At 41.8% G+C, this 13,244-nt stretch overlaps 1 protein-coding gene across 3 annotated transcripts in view; it reads left to right on the forward strand.

Annotated features, from left to right (window-relative positions):
* Nucleotides 1-13,244, forward strand: part of LOC118824658 (C2 domain-containing protein 2) — a 44,705-nt gene that overhangs the window by 25,715 nt on the left and 5,746 nt on the right. For all 3 annotated transcript variants that reach the window (XM_036594965.1, XM_036594964.1, XM_036594963.1), the window contains exons 6-13: nt 1,164-1,278; nt 4,138-4,246; nt 5,006-5,070; nt 7,131-7,246; nt 8,866-9,022; nt 9,957-10,055; nt 10,761-10,888; nt 12,208-12,487. In XM_036594965.1, coding sequence (XP_036450858.1) covers nt 1,164-1,278; nt 4,138-4,246; nt 5,006-5,070; nt 7,131-7,246; nt 8,866-9,022; nt 9,957-10,055; nt 10,761-10,888; nt 12,208-12,487 — 1,069 coding nt within the window. The remainder of the gene's footprint in view (nt 1-1,163; nt 1,279-4,137; nt 4,247-5,005; nt 5,071-7,130; nt 7,247-8,865; nt 9,023-9,956; nt 10,056-10,760; nt 10,889-12,207; nt 12,488-13,244) is intronic.

Here is a 13,244-nt window from a genome sequence, read left to right on the forward strand (position 1 = left end):
AGATACTGAATAATTCATAGCAGATACTAAATAATTCATTGTAGTTACTGAACAATTCATAGTAAATACTGAATAATTCATAGCAGATACTGAATAATTCATAGTAGATACTGAATAATTCATAGTAGTTACCGAGTAATTCATGGTAGATACTGAATAATTCATAGTAGTTACTGAATAATTCATAGCATATACTGAATAATTCATATTAGATATTGAATAATTCATAGTAGATACTCAATAATTCATAGTAGATACTCAATAATTCATAGTAGATACTCAATAATTCATAGAAGATACTAAATCATAGTAGATAGTGAATAATTCATAGTAGTTACTGAATAATTCATAGTAGTTACTGAATAATTCATAGTAGACAGTGAATAATTCATAGTAGTTACTGAATAATTCATAGTAGACAGTGAATAATTCATAGTAGTTACTGAATAATTCATAGTAGTTACTGAATAATTCATAGTGGATAGTGAATAATTTAAAGGAGATACTGTACAGTTAGTCTTACAGTTCGTAGCTGGTTAGTAAGCCTGTAGTTTAGAGGGTCAGTCTGCTGTGGCTCAGCAGCCGCTTTTGATAACTGTTTAATGAGTTACTACATTTACACATGCAGACAGTAATGTGTTGTGACCCCTGATGCCATTCTGTAAGAATGCACTTTTGTAAATCATTCACCGAGAGCCATAACCGATCTAATCTGGAGCTCCCAGCTGCCTGAACAAGCTGGGACTGGAGCAGCGTTCTTTCCTGAGCTGGGACAGTGAGAACAAGGCTGTTCACTGCAGCCGTCACTGCTTATAGCAGCACTAACAGAAGAGCTAAAGCCTCTGTACAGTTTAATTACACACTGTGAAAAGGCAGAGCAGTCCAGCATTCACTGTGCAGTGTGTAAGGATCATATATACTCATATATACTGTATATAACTGTGTAACGCTCATAATCCGGGTGTTAAAATGAAGGGAAGATATTTTATTTTTTGAATGTTGCTGGTTACGTGATGAAGTCAGCCTGGCTGTGTTGGACGGTTTCGTCTGTTTTGTGCTGCTGATCTTTCTGTGAAATCCCTAAACCGCGTTCGGTAGAGGATGTTATTTATCGATGGTGTGCGTGGGGCAGTGTTTTATTTCCTGTCTGCTCTCTTCCACAGGAAGTCAGGAGCAGGACCCCACCGCTGGCCTCCCCACCGAAACCCCCTCGAGCACACGAGTGGAAACTGTTAGTGAAGAACATCCGGGTCACGTGCGTGGAGGAGGACGCTGCAGGTCACAAAAAACTTCTGAAATCCTGCAGTTTAGAGCCGTTTAGAGCAGAACCAGAACTCTGAGGTTCTGTAGTCACCCCATAGTAGGAGCTCCGGGTCTGAGCTGTTCATCTCTACGGGAAAAAGAACGGCATTAACAAACTGACGCTGTCTCAGCGAGTGGTAAACAAACAGGCCTCACAACTGAGAGTAACAGCGCTAGAACTGGGCCCTCCCTCTTTAATCATGTTTCACCCTCTTTAATCATTGATCCACCCTCTTTAATCCTCTTTAATCATTGATCCACCCTCTTTAATCCTCTTTAATCATTGATCCTCCCTCTTTAATCCTCTTTAATCATTGATCCTCCCTCTTTAATCTCTTTAATCATGATCCCCCTCTTTAATCCTCTTTAATCATTGATCCTCCCTCTTTAATCCTCTTTAATCATTGATCCACCCTCTTTTATCATTGATCCACCCTCTTTAATTCTCTTTAATCATTGATCCTCCCTCTTTAATCCTCTTTAATCATTGATCCTCCCTCTTTAATCCTCTTTAATTATTGATCCACCCTCTTTTATCATTGATCCACCCTCTTTAATTCTCTTTAATCATGATCCTCCCTCTTTAATCCTCTTTAATCATTGATCCTCCCTCTTTAATCCTCTTTAATTATTGATCCACCCTCTTTTATCATTGATCCACCCTCTTTAATTCTCTTTAATCATTGATCCTCCCTCTTTTTTCATTGATCCACCCTGTTTAATCCTCTTTAATTATTGATCCACCCCCTTTTTCATTGATCCACCCTCTTTAATCCTCTTTAATTATTGATCCACCCTCTTTTATCATTGATCCACCCTCTTTTATCCTCTTTAATCATTGATCCACCCTGTTTTATCAATTATCCACCCTCTTTTATCATCGATCCACCCTCTGTTATCATTGATCCACCCTCTTTAATCATGTTTCCACTCTCTTTTGTCATTGATCCACCCTCTTTATCATAGGCCCACTCCTTTTAATCTTTGGCGCCCTCTTTAATCATTGATCCTCTCTCTTTTATCTTTGGCCCACCCTCTTTCATCATTGGCCCACCCTCTTTAATCATGTTTCCACCCTCTTTATTGTTGGCCCACTCCTTTTAATCATTGGGCCACCCTCTTTTACCATTGGCCCACCCTCTTTAATCATTGAGCCACCCTCTTTTACCATTGGCCCACCCTCTTTTATCACTGACCCACCCTCTTTTATCACTGGCCCACCCTCTTTTACCATTGGCCCACCCTCTTTTATCACTGACCCACCCTCTTTTATCACTGGCCCACCCTCTTTTATCACTGACCCACCCTCTTTTATCACTGGCCCACCCTGTTTTATCATTGGCCCACCCTCTTTTATCACTGACCCACCCTCTTTTATCACTGGCCCCACCCTCTTTTATCATTGGTCTGTGTCCCCGCCCACATTATTTTCGTATTTAGCGTGTCTAAGTGTGTGAGTCTTTGTCCTGATTGTAGTGGCGCTTCTCCTTTTTCTCTCTGCTTCCGTTCGTCTCTGATGTACTGCAGGAAGCTGCTGCGGCCTCAGCGCTGTGCTCCTGCTCGTTACTCTCAGACACTGTATTGATGAAATTTGCTGTTGGCCCGATGCCAGCGCTGAACTCATGTCTTATTCATTAAAGTGGCGCATGTTTCTGTCAGCCCTAATTACGGCTCATATCCGCCCACGCTAATAGCCCTGCTGCCGCTGAGAGCTTTTACTGCTGTCCAGCATCGCGTCCACTGCTGCTGCATTATTCATTCAGGCTGTAGATTGTGTCTCTGATGGTAAACTCAAACAACACACTCTTCTGTCTGACAAGAGTCCTTCTGCTCTTGTTACTCCACTTTCTGGATTGACAAGATGTTTTAAAGGTGATTAAAGGAATATTCTAGTTTTTTTTACCTTACTCTTTATCTGCTGTGTCTGCACTGTAAGTCGATTATCACTGACAGTAGTTTCAACTGTTTCCCTGAAGCAGGTAAAGAGCAGAAAACTCACTGACCCTAAACTCACTATAAAAGGTACAGTGTGTAGGATTTAACGCCATCTAGTGGTGAAGTTGCAGATTTCACCCAGCTGAATCCCCCTCCCTCACCCCACCCTTTCCAAGCATGTAGTAGAACCTACAGTGGCTGTCAGGTTTTCTGTCGTCGTCTGTCCCAATTTTTGTTTTGCTTCTTCATGTTTTCTCTTCTTTGACGGTGAGGATTTACGCTCTCTCGCTTTCTCTTGTACTAAATAATAAGTCTGATCCTCCGTTTGTTAAAATTTGGTTTCTCAAATTTCTCACAACACAAAAAGGTCAGCAGCACCGGCAGCTCCACTGATTCTTCCAACCGGAGCTACAGCACCACCAAATTCAGAGCTAAAACATGAAAGGCGCCCTCTAGAGGCAGAGTTTGGTTTGTCCATCCTGGGCTACTGTAGAAACATGGCAGCGCAACATGGTGGCCTCTGTTGAAGAGGAGCTGCTCCCTATGTAGATATGAAGGGTCATTCTAAGATAACAACAACACAACGATTCAGAGTTACAGCTGAATATACACTAATTAAAACATGCTTTTGTTACTATATTCCATTTCTGATAATATGTGTTTGTAAATGAAGCTGTAAACCTGTGGGTTCAGAGATTGGACTAGCTTTCCAGAGGGAACAGTTTGTGTTTTTTTTTTATTTTAGGCATAAAAGCTTTACACAGGAAGCTGGCAAAGCACTGGAAAGATAAACATTACAGCTTAAATGAAACAACAGCACAATTACAAACAGTAGGAGAATAAAGAGGTCCAATCTATTCTGAATGAAAGTGTAAATCTGCATGTCTGTTTGTTTTTCAGGCAGCGTGAGTCCTCAGTGTGTTCTCCAGTTGGATGACCCTCCTCAGAAACTGACCAGTTCAGTGTTGGCCAACACACACACCCCGTCCTGGGAGCAGCCGTTTATATTGTGAGTTCACACAGAGATCCAGCACGGCGCACTTTAAAGCGTTAGTTTCGCTGATAGGCCTATATGGAACCAGATGGCTGCTAAATGTTTTTTGCAGTCTGAAACAGTTCTTCATGATGGAGAATGTGTTGTATATGGTTCTTTACAGCACCAGAAGGGTTCTTCTACTGTTACAAGCTTGATATCGTAACAATAACAGAACCCCTTTTGGTGCTGTATAGAACCATATACAACACATTCTCCATCAATCTGAAGAACCATTCCACCATGCAAAGAACCGTTTAAGCAGGGTCCTTTGAATGTTTATAGTTGTATATAGAACCATTGTCTTTACTAAAGAAACCTTGAAGAACCCTCTTGTTAAGAATATTCAATAAATTGAATTGAAATTGAATTCCTTACATTTTCCATTCATCTGACGTCAGTAAAAATAAACATTGTGCGCATCGTTTATTGTAAAAATTTCTTGAAGTATCGCGATATTACATTTTTTGCCATATCGTCCACCTCTAGTGTTATTTATTGCAAAACAAGCACAAACAGACTTTGATTTTTGGCTAAAGCTTCTATTTAAAGTGGAGCTGCGCTGATACCTTTAACACCTCCACTATTTATTCATTTATTGATACATTCATTCACAAACATGCTGTTTCTAGAAGTCACATGACTTATGTTGTTTACTTTCAGACATTTGTAAACAACTTGAATAAAGTCTGAGCTGTTTGTATTTCCCTGTTTTTTGTTTGTGTGTGTGTTCAGTGAACTGAGCGGCAAATCCAAGGAGCTGAACATCCAGGTGTTGGATAGCGGGAGCGCTCTGGAGAGTGAGTCCAGCCTGTCCACTCTGTCTGACCCACAGGGCAGCTGTTCACTGTTAAAAGCAGTTACTGTACAGTTACTCTGACATAAGAGGACATAATTACTGTTTAATTAGAGCTTGAATTAGTTCTAGGAGCTTTAGGTAAGCATAGCTGGCAGTTGGACGAGAGGTCCTGGCTAAAAATCGACATTACAGTTCATCCCAAAGGTCTTCAGTGGGGTTGAGGTCAGGGCTCTGTACAGGCCACTGGAGTTCCTCCACACCAAACTGGTCACTCCATGTCTTTATGGAGCTGCTTTGTGCACAGGGGCTCAGTCATGCTGGAACAGGAAAGGCTCTTCCCCAAACTGCTGACACAAAGCTGGAAGCAGATAAGTGTGTAAAATGTTAAACTGTTGGCTCTGCATTCTGGTAGGTAATGTTCTCCTGGCATCCCCTGATTTATTATCAGACTGACAGATAGTGAAGCTGATTCATCACTCCAGAGAACACATTTCCACTGATCCAATGGCGACACTTTACACCACTCCAGCTGACGCTTGGCATTGCGCATAGTGATCTTAGGCTTGTGTGCAGCTGCTCAGCCATGGAGACCCATTTCATGAAGGTCCTAATGTGCAGTTTTTGTGCCGATGTTGCTTCCAGAGGCAGTTTGGAGCTCTGTAGTGAGTGATTCAACAGAGGATAGATGACACTTTGTGATTTTGTGTCGTTTACAGCTTTTCAAGATTCAAGAGTTTACTGTCATGTGCCCAGAAAAACAAAACAGTTTTGTACAATGAAACTCTTACTCTAGTTACTATAAAAACACAAGGACTAAGTAAAAGAAAGCACAAAAATAAAAGAATAGGAAAAAGTCATATAAAGGAAGAAAAACTCATTATATCTAAGAGATTTTATTCCAAGCAGTGTTGGAGCATTTCTATTGCTCCATTCATCATGAAATTTTCACACAATATACAGGACAGCTGTCGTGTTCAAATGCTGCAGAAAAATAAAAATTTTTATTTGGATTGCAACAATATATTATATACAATACACCATACACTCTGTGTGTATTGTAGCTGTGACTACCAGGCATGAAAACAGTATGCAGTGTGCAAACGTCAATACTGTGCTATACTGTGCATTAGCAGCTAGAACAATTCAAGTGTCCTTAAAATTATACGTATATATGTATCAAACACAGCGTTTATATACAGTATATGTATAAATATACAGTCCTGTCATTTAGAAAGTGATACTGTTGTCGCTTCTGGAAGCTTCCATTTCACAATAATAGCACTTACAGTTGACTGGGGCAGATCTAGCAGGGCAGAAACTTCACAAGCCGCAGTGTTTCGTTTTGTTCGCAGTGTTGTTTGCTTTTATAGTTTGGGGTGGTGCAAACAAATTTAGCGAAATGATTTAATGTAACTAGCGGGACTCGTAGCTGAACTAAAACATTATTGCTGTCAGCAAGAAGCTTCTCCATGTTTCTGTTTTGAATATTCTGAATAAGAGCTTAAAGTCAGTGATTTTAGATTAGATCACTTAGCATGAATATTATGTTAACCCTCTACTGCACGTGTTAGGACAGCAATTAAAAAAAATATATTCGATTCAGTTTTCTTGCAGAAAATGGACCTGATTATTAAATATCAAAACATTTTTTTAAATAATGTGTGCATTATTTTGATCTATGTTGCCCTGAGGCAACATTGTGCGACAATAAGAAGAAATGATATAGAGCTGTGTTCCCTGAAGTGGTGAGACCAGACTTGTGAGTGGCTAAATCCATTCCACTGTTACTCAGTGTTGCTTCTAGGCAACAAACATATTCCTGCAAAATCTCATAATCAAAAAAAAAAAAGAGACTGAATGTTAAAAAAGAGATTTAAAAGTGTGCACTAAAAGAGAGTATGACCAGGAACATGCTTTTTGTTGACATAATAGTTGTCTTTAAATATGGATTTTTGTAAAGTGAGGACAATGGGTTTGTTGCCCTGAGGCAACATTGTGCAATAGAGGGTTAATGTAATTTTTTTGCTCAAACTCCTGTCCTCCTCTCTGTGTTCTCTGTAGGCTGTTTGCTGGGCCAGGTTTGCGTTCCGTTTGATCTGGTGAAGCGGCATCCTCGTGGTCAGCAGACGTTCGCTCTGATGGACGCTGACCGAGTGACCGGCTCTCTGACTTCTGAGGTAGAGTACAAAAGAAAATTACTCTAACCAGTATATAAGTAACCACAGGCTGCGATCTATATCGTCGTACGTCTTCACATATTAACGTCACACACAGGCTCTAAAAGAAGGTCAGACTCGATGTTTACATCTAAAATGATCTCAAAATCAAAATCATACTGATGAAGATGTGATGATAATAGCAGATAATTCACTCTCATCCTCAGAAGACGCTCCTTCACCAAGTTTACTCTGAATTCTCTTTGAATTCTCTTTCAGTCAGCAGATTCATCTAACTGTTCTGCCTGCAATTACACTTTTCCACCAGAGAGGGCTCCAAATCCCCGAAAGATACATAGTGTTGCTTTAAAGGGCCCATTTCTTACTTTTTTCTCGTATTTTATTTTTTCCCTGAGCTCCGTTTATGACATTTGTGTGGGTGTTCGTACTAAAAACAGTCATAATTTATTTCTACATTGTCATTTTCCAACCTCTCTTTATCTCAGAGTATAATACAAACATATTAAACATGCTTTTGTTACTGTGCCTTTAAGACCACCTCCTTGTTTCTACGCTCATTGTCCATTTTATCAGCTCCACTTACTATATAGGTGCACTTTGTAGTTCTACAGTTACAGACTGTAGTCCATCTGTTTCTCTGATACTTTGTTAGCCCCCTTTTACTCTGTTCTTCAGTGGTCAGGACCCCCATGGACCCTCACAGAGCAGGTACTATTTGGGTCGTGGATCATTCTCAGTACTGCAGTAACACTGACATGGTGGTGGTGTGTTAGTGTGTGTTGCGCTGGTGTGAGTGGATCAGACACAGCAGTGCTGCTGGAGTTTTTAAACACCTCAATGTCACTGCTGGACTGAGAATAGTCCAAAACCAAAAATATCCAGCCAACAGTGTCCTGTGGGCAGCGTCCTGTGACCACTGATGAAGGACTAGAGGATGACCAACACAAACTGTGCAGCAGCAGATGAGCTATCGTCTCTGACTTTACATCTACAAGGTGGACTGACAAGGTAGGAGTGTCTAGTAGAGTGGACAGTGAGTGGACACAGTGTTTAAAACTCCAGCAGCACTGCTGTGTCTGATCCACTCACACCAGCGCAACACACACTAACACACCACCACCATGTCAGTGTTACTGCAGTACTGAGAATGATCCACGACCCAAATAGTACCTGCTCTGTGAGGGTCCATGGGGGTCCTGACCACTGAAGAACAGGGTAAAAGGGGGCTAACAAAGTATCAGAGAAACAGATGGACTACAGTCTGTAACTGTAGAACTACAAAGTGCACCTATATAGTAAGTGGAGCTGATAAAATGGACAATGAGCGTAGAAACAAGGAGGTGGTCATAATGTTATACCTGATCGGTGTATGTAAATGAACTCAGTTCTAATGGGCTGTCCTGCTTTCAGCCTCATTCAAAAAGCAGACCCTGCTTAATGACTGTGTGTGAAAAGGCCTCATAAATCTATATAAAGACATTTAAATGTGGTGTTAGATTAGATTGTTGCTATGAATGACAAAAGCAATTAATGAGGACGAGACTGAGATAAAAAAATATATATATATATATATTGTGTGGACTGTTAACCACGCATCACCTCTCTTCCCCTGTGTCTAGTTTACATACCTGGAACCCAGTGAGGTGCGCACCTGGCAACCCCCCACACCGGCCCCTTCTAAGCGGGTGGAAATGGACCGGACGGTGATGCCCTGCGGTACCGTGGTAACCACCATCACTGCAGTGAAGAGCAGACCAGGACGGCCACTGCCCCCAGGTACCGGTCACTTCACAGCTCAGCACAACACATCCACGGCTGAAATAGAAGTTAAGAACTTAAAAACTTAACTAGTGATTTAAAATTGGGATGCAAAAGTTTGTGCACTCAATGTCATGTTGATACAAGTCCATTAGCAACACCCTATTAACCATGTGAGGAACCATAGCAACTACCTAGCAACACACTAGCAACCACATAGGATGCCATAGAAACCACCTAGAAACACCCTAGCAACCGCCTGGGATACCATAGCAACCACCTAGCAACACCCTAGCAACCATGTGGGATGCCATATAAACTGCCTCGCAACACCCTAGCAACCACCTGGAATACCCAAGCAACCAGCTGGAATACCCTAGCAACCACCTGGGATACCACAACAACCACTTCTCAGCAACTTTTGCGACCACCTAAAAGAGCATAGTGGCAACACCCTAGCAACCACTTGGGATACCATAGAAACTGCCTAGAAACACCCTAGCAACCACCTGGGATACCATAGCAACCACCTAGCAACACCCTAGCAACCACCTGGAATACCATAGAAACCACCTAGCAACACCCCAGCAACCACCTGGGATACCATAGAAACCACCTAGCAACACCCTAGCAACCAGCTGGAATACCATAGAAACCACCTAGCAAGACCCTAGCAACCACCTGGAATACCCTAGCAACCACCTGGGATACCATAACAACCACTTCTCAGAAACTTTTGCAACCACCTAAAAGAGCATAGTTACCGTTTGGCAACACCCTAGCAACCGTTAAGAACTGCTAAAGCTGTGCAGCACCTTTCTAGTTTGTTGTGTAACAATATGACTGTGTGCAAATAAACTCCGCTGCAGTGAAGCCAACCTCATTCCCAGAAGGTTTGTAATATGTCTGATATTTTATGAATTACATGGTTGATATTATTTCTATGTTTTAGAAACTCCATCCAAATCCAAGCTGTCGGAGAGGAGAGTGTCAGAGCAGCCCTCGAAGCTGGGAGCCAAAGTCAGCAAAGCTTTATCATCATCAGACACAGGTATTACATCACCATCTGCTGTACTTGTGTCATTTCGCCCCCTGATCTGTATTCATATGAGTGATTTTTACAGTTGTGCGCTGATGAGAACAGCAAGAAGGTCTAGTAGCCTCAGTTAATCCATTACAATATATATTTAGGTAGTGTTTAGCTTTAGTCATCAGCAGGTGGGTTTTGTGGGTCTCATAAGAAGTAAAACCAAATTCTGACTCTGTTTGCTGGATAAATGACTAAACTTCTGGTCATATGTTGGTTGTTGCAGATGTTACACTTGTAGGCCAGGGTGAACGTTACTCACCACATAACCCAAGTTATATTATCTCCCCTTTCAGTACATTTTAGCCCTATTTGGATGGGATTATTTTTATATGAGGAGGAGGATAATGTAAGTTTTACCGGTGTTACTCAGTGATTTTAGTATTTTCCTATGCGCGTCCCTGCTTCAGTTAAGATGTTACCCTCTATAAAACGAGAAGTATGAATAACTTCATCTTATATTAAGCACAAATTGGGTAAAAACTCTCATATTCTGTGCAAAAGGAGTTTCTTAAGTGTGGAGGCCCAAAGAAGTGTTTACTTATGTTCTTTACGACTAAAATCTGCCAACACTGTCCTTCTGTAAGTGTTTATCTCAGAACGTGTAAAAATGACAGAAAGTTTGATTTTAAATACTATAATATCAGCTAATCGCTCTGCTTTGTTTAGAGCTGCTGATGCTGAATGGGACGGATCCTGTGGCCGAAGCCGCCATCAGGCAGCTCTACGAGTCAGCTAAACAGAAACACAAATCTCCGGTCAAGAAGAGCACCATCATCATCTCTGGAGTGACAAAGGTACAGTGACACAGCAGTAACAGCCCTCCGCAGGTGACCGACTCAGTATAACACTTTTATAGGGTCTGTGTTTGTTAAGGTAGCATTGAGGAGGAGTGGACTCACATGACTGGAGTCCGACTTGAGTCACAGGACAGCTCTCTACAGTCAGCTGCTGTTTACGTTCACTCATTTATGCTAACCGTACACTAGAAGAAGGTGATTCAGAATATTTTTCAACAGAACCAGGAGAGGGCGCATTTCTGCACTTACCCTCCCCATAGGCTACGTTCACACAGCAGGTAAACTGGCCAAAATCTGATTTTCTCACCAAATCTGATTTTTTTTGTTTGGCTGTTGACACTGTCTTTAAATGTGATCTGTATGCGACATCAGTCTGAACAGATCAGCTCCTAAACTGACCCACATGCGCAGAAGATCAGAGCATCACGCTGCTTCACGGCTCATCCAGAGGTAAACAATCATGATGGCCAGTGAACACCAGTCGCTCCCGGAGGATCAGCTTCATCTTCACCAGCATCACAGGAGCGAAGTTCCAATGACTGCCAGCTGGACTCATCACCCACAGTGTGTTCGAGTTTGCCGTAAAAAGGGCATGTTATTCTGCCACGGCCACTTCTTTGGTTTGTGTCCTCGGATTCTTTAAACTTTTTTTGACGCTGCAGCCTCGGTCTCCTCCGGCCACGATCGGCCATTTCGTCCGAAATCTCCGGAGTGGTTGCGATGTGTCTCTTGTAATAATTTTGGTACAGAAACATCAGCCTAATGAGTCTCAGCAGTGCGAAACTATGATGAATGTCGAGTTGGACTGACGTAAAAGTCGCATGAATTCCGATCTGGCTGTTCAGACAGTCGCATTGCCGCAGATCAGATACGGATCGGATTTCAGTACCAGATATGAAAGCATCTCAGATCGGAATGTCAGATTCAGTGTGTTTATCTGTTCACACTGACATACAGACACACATCTGTGTCACATATGAAGAGAAAGATCGGATTTGGGCCACTTTTACCTGCTGTGTGAACAAAGCCTTAGACTTACATGGCTTGTTAGCTACATTAGCCTTGTAGCTCCAGTACAAAACATACAAAGCAAACTTCGAACACCAAACACGTCTTGATTAATTACATTACATTTGATTTTTGGCTTAACTGTCACTCTAACACTGCTGTTTCTGTGTTCTCTCTCTCTCTCTCTCTCTCTCTCTCTTCTCTCTCTCTCTCTCTCTCTCTCTCTCTCTCTCTCTCTCTCTCTCCCTCTCCCTCTCTCCCTCTCTCTGTCTGTCTCTCTCTCTCTCTCTCTCTCTCTCTCTCTGAAGGCTCCTCTGTCCCAGGATGAGGAAATGGCTCTGATGGCTGGTTATGCTGCTGCAATGGACGCTTCCATGTCTGGAGAGTCTGACATCATGAGAAATGGTGAGGAAATGACGTTGTCTGAGCCGGCAGCTGACCCCACCGCTTCGGATGTCTCGGACCCCCTGGAGGGTCCCAGCAGAGCAGGGCAGGAGGACTGGGAGAGCCAGGCAGGAGAAGATCCAGACGCTGATAAAACATCTCTGTCCCTCTGCATGTCTGAGACCGGCTCCAAAAAGGGGAAAGGTAAGAGCTTCAGCTTTTAGTTGGATTCAGTTCAGTTTAATTCAATTCAGTTCAGCTCAGTACAGTTCAGTTCATCTCGATTCATTTCAGTTCAGCTCAGTTCATTTAAGTTCACATCTTTTCAATTCAGTTCAGCTCAGTCCAGTTCAGTTCACCTTAATTCATTTCAGTTCAGTTTACATCAGTTCAAATCAGTTTGAATCAGTTCAGTTCTGCTCAGTTAAGTTCACATCTGCTCAGTTCAGTTCAGCTTAATTCAGTTCAGTTCACCTTAATTCAGTTGAGTTCAGGTCACATCAGTTCAATTAAGTTCGCTCAGTTCAATTCACATCAATTCAGTTTAGTTCAGCTCAGTTTCAATTCAACTAAATTCAGTTCACTTTAACTCAAATCAATTTAGTTCACTTTAATTCAGTTCACTTCAATTCAGTTCAGTTCTGCTCAGTTCAGTTCACTTTAATTCAGTTCTGCTCAGTTCAGTTCACGTCAATTCAGTTTAGTTCTGCTCGGGTCAATTCACATCAATTCAGTTCAACTCAGTTCAGCACAACTCAAATTGGTTCAAATACAGTTCAGTTTAGTTCAGGTCAGCTCAATTCATTTCATTTAAATTCAGCTCAAATCAATTCAGTTCAACTCAGTTCAGGTCAGCTTATGTCAGCTCACATTAATTAATCTCCTTTCAGTTCAGCTCCGTTCAGTTCTGCACAATTCAGTTGAATTCAGCTCAGTTAAATCCACTTAAGGTCAATCCAGT

The sequence above is a fragment of the Colossoma macropomum genome, unplaced genomic scaffold (assembly GCF_904425465.1).
Source record: "Colossoma macropomum unplaced genomic scaffold, Colossoma_macropomum, whole genome shotgun sequence".
NCBI classification, from domain to species: Eukaryota; Metazoa; Chordata; class Actinopteri; order Characiformes; family Serrasalmidae; genus Colossoma; species Colossoma macropomum.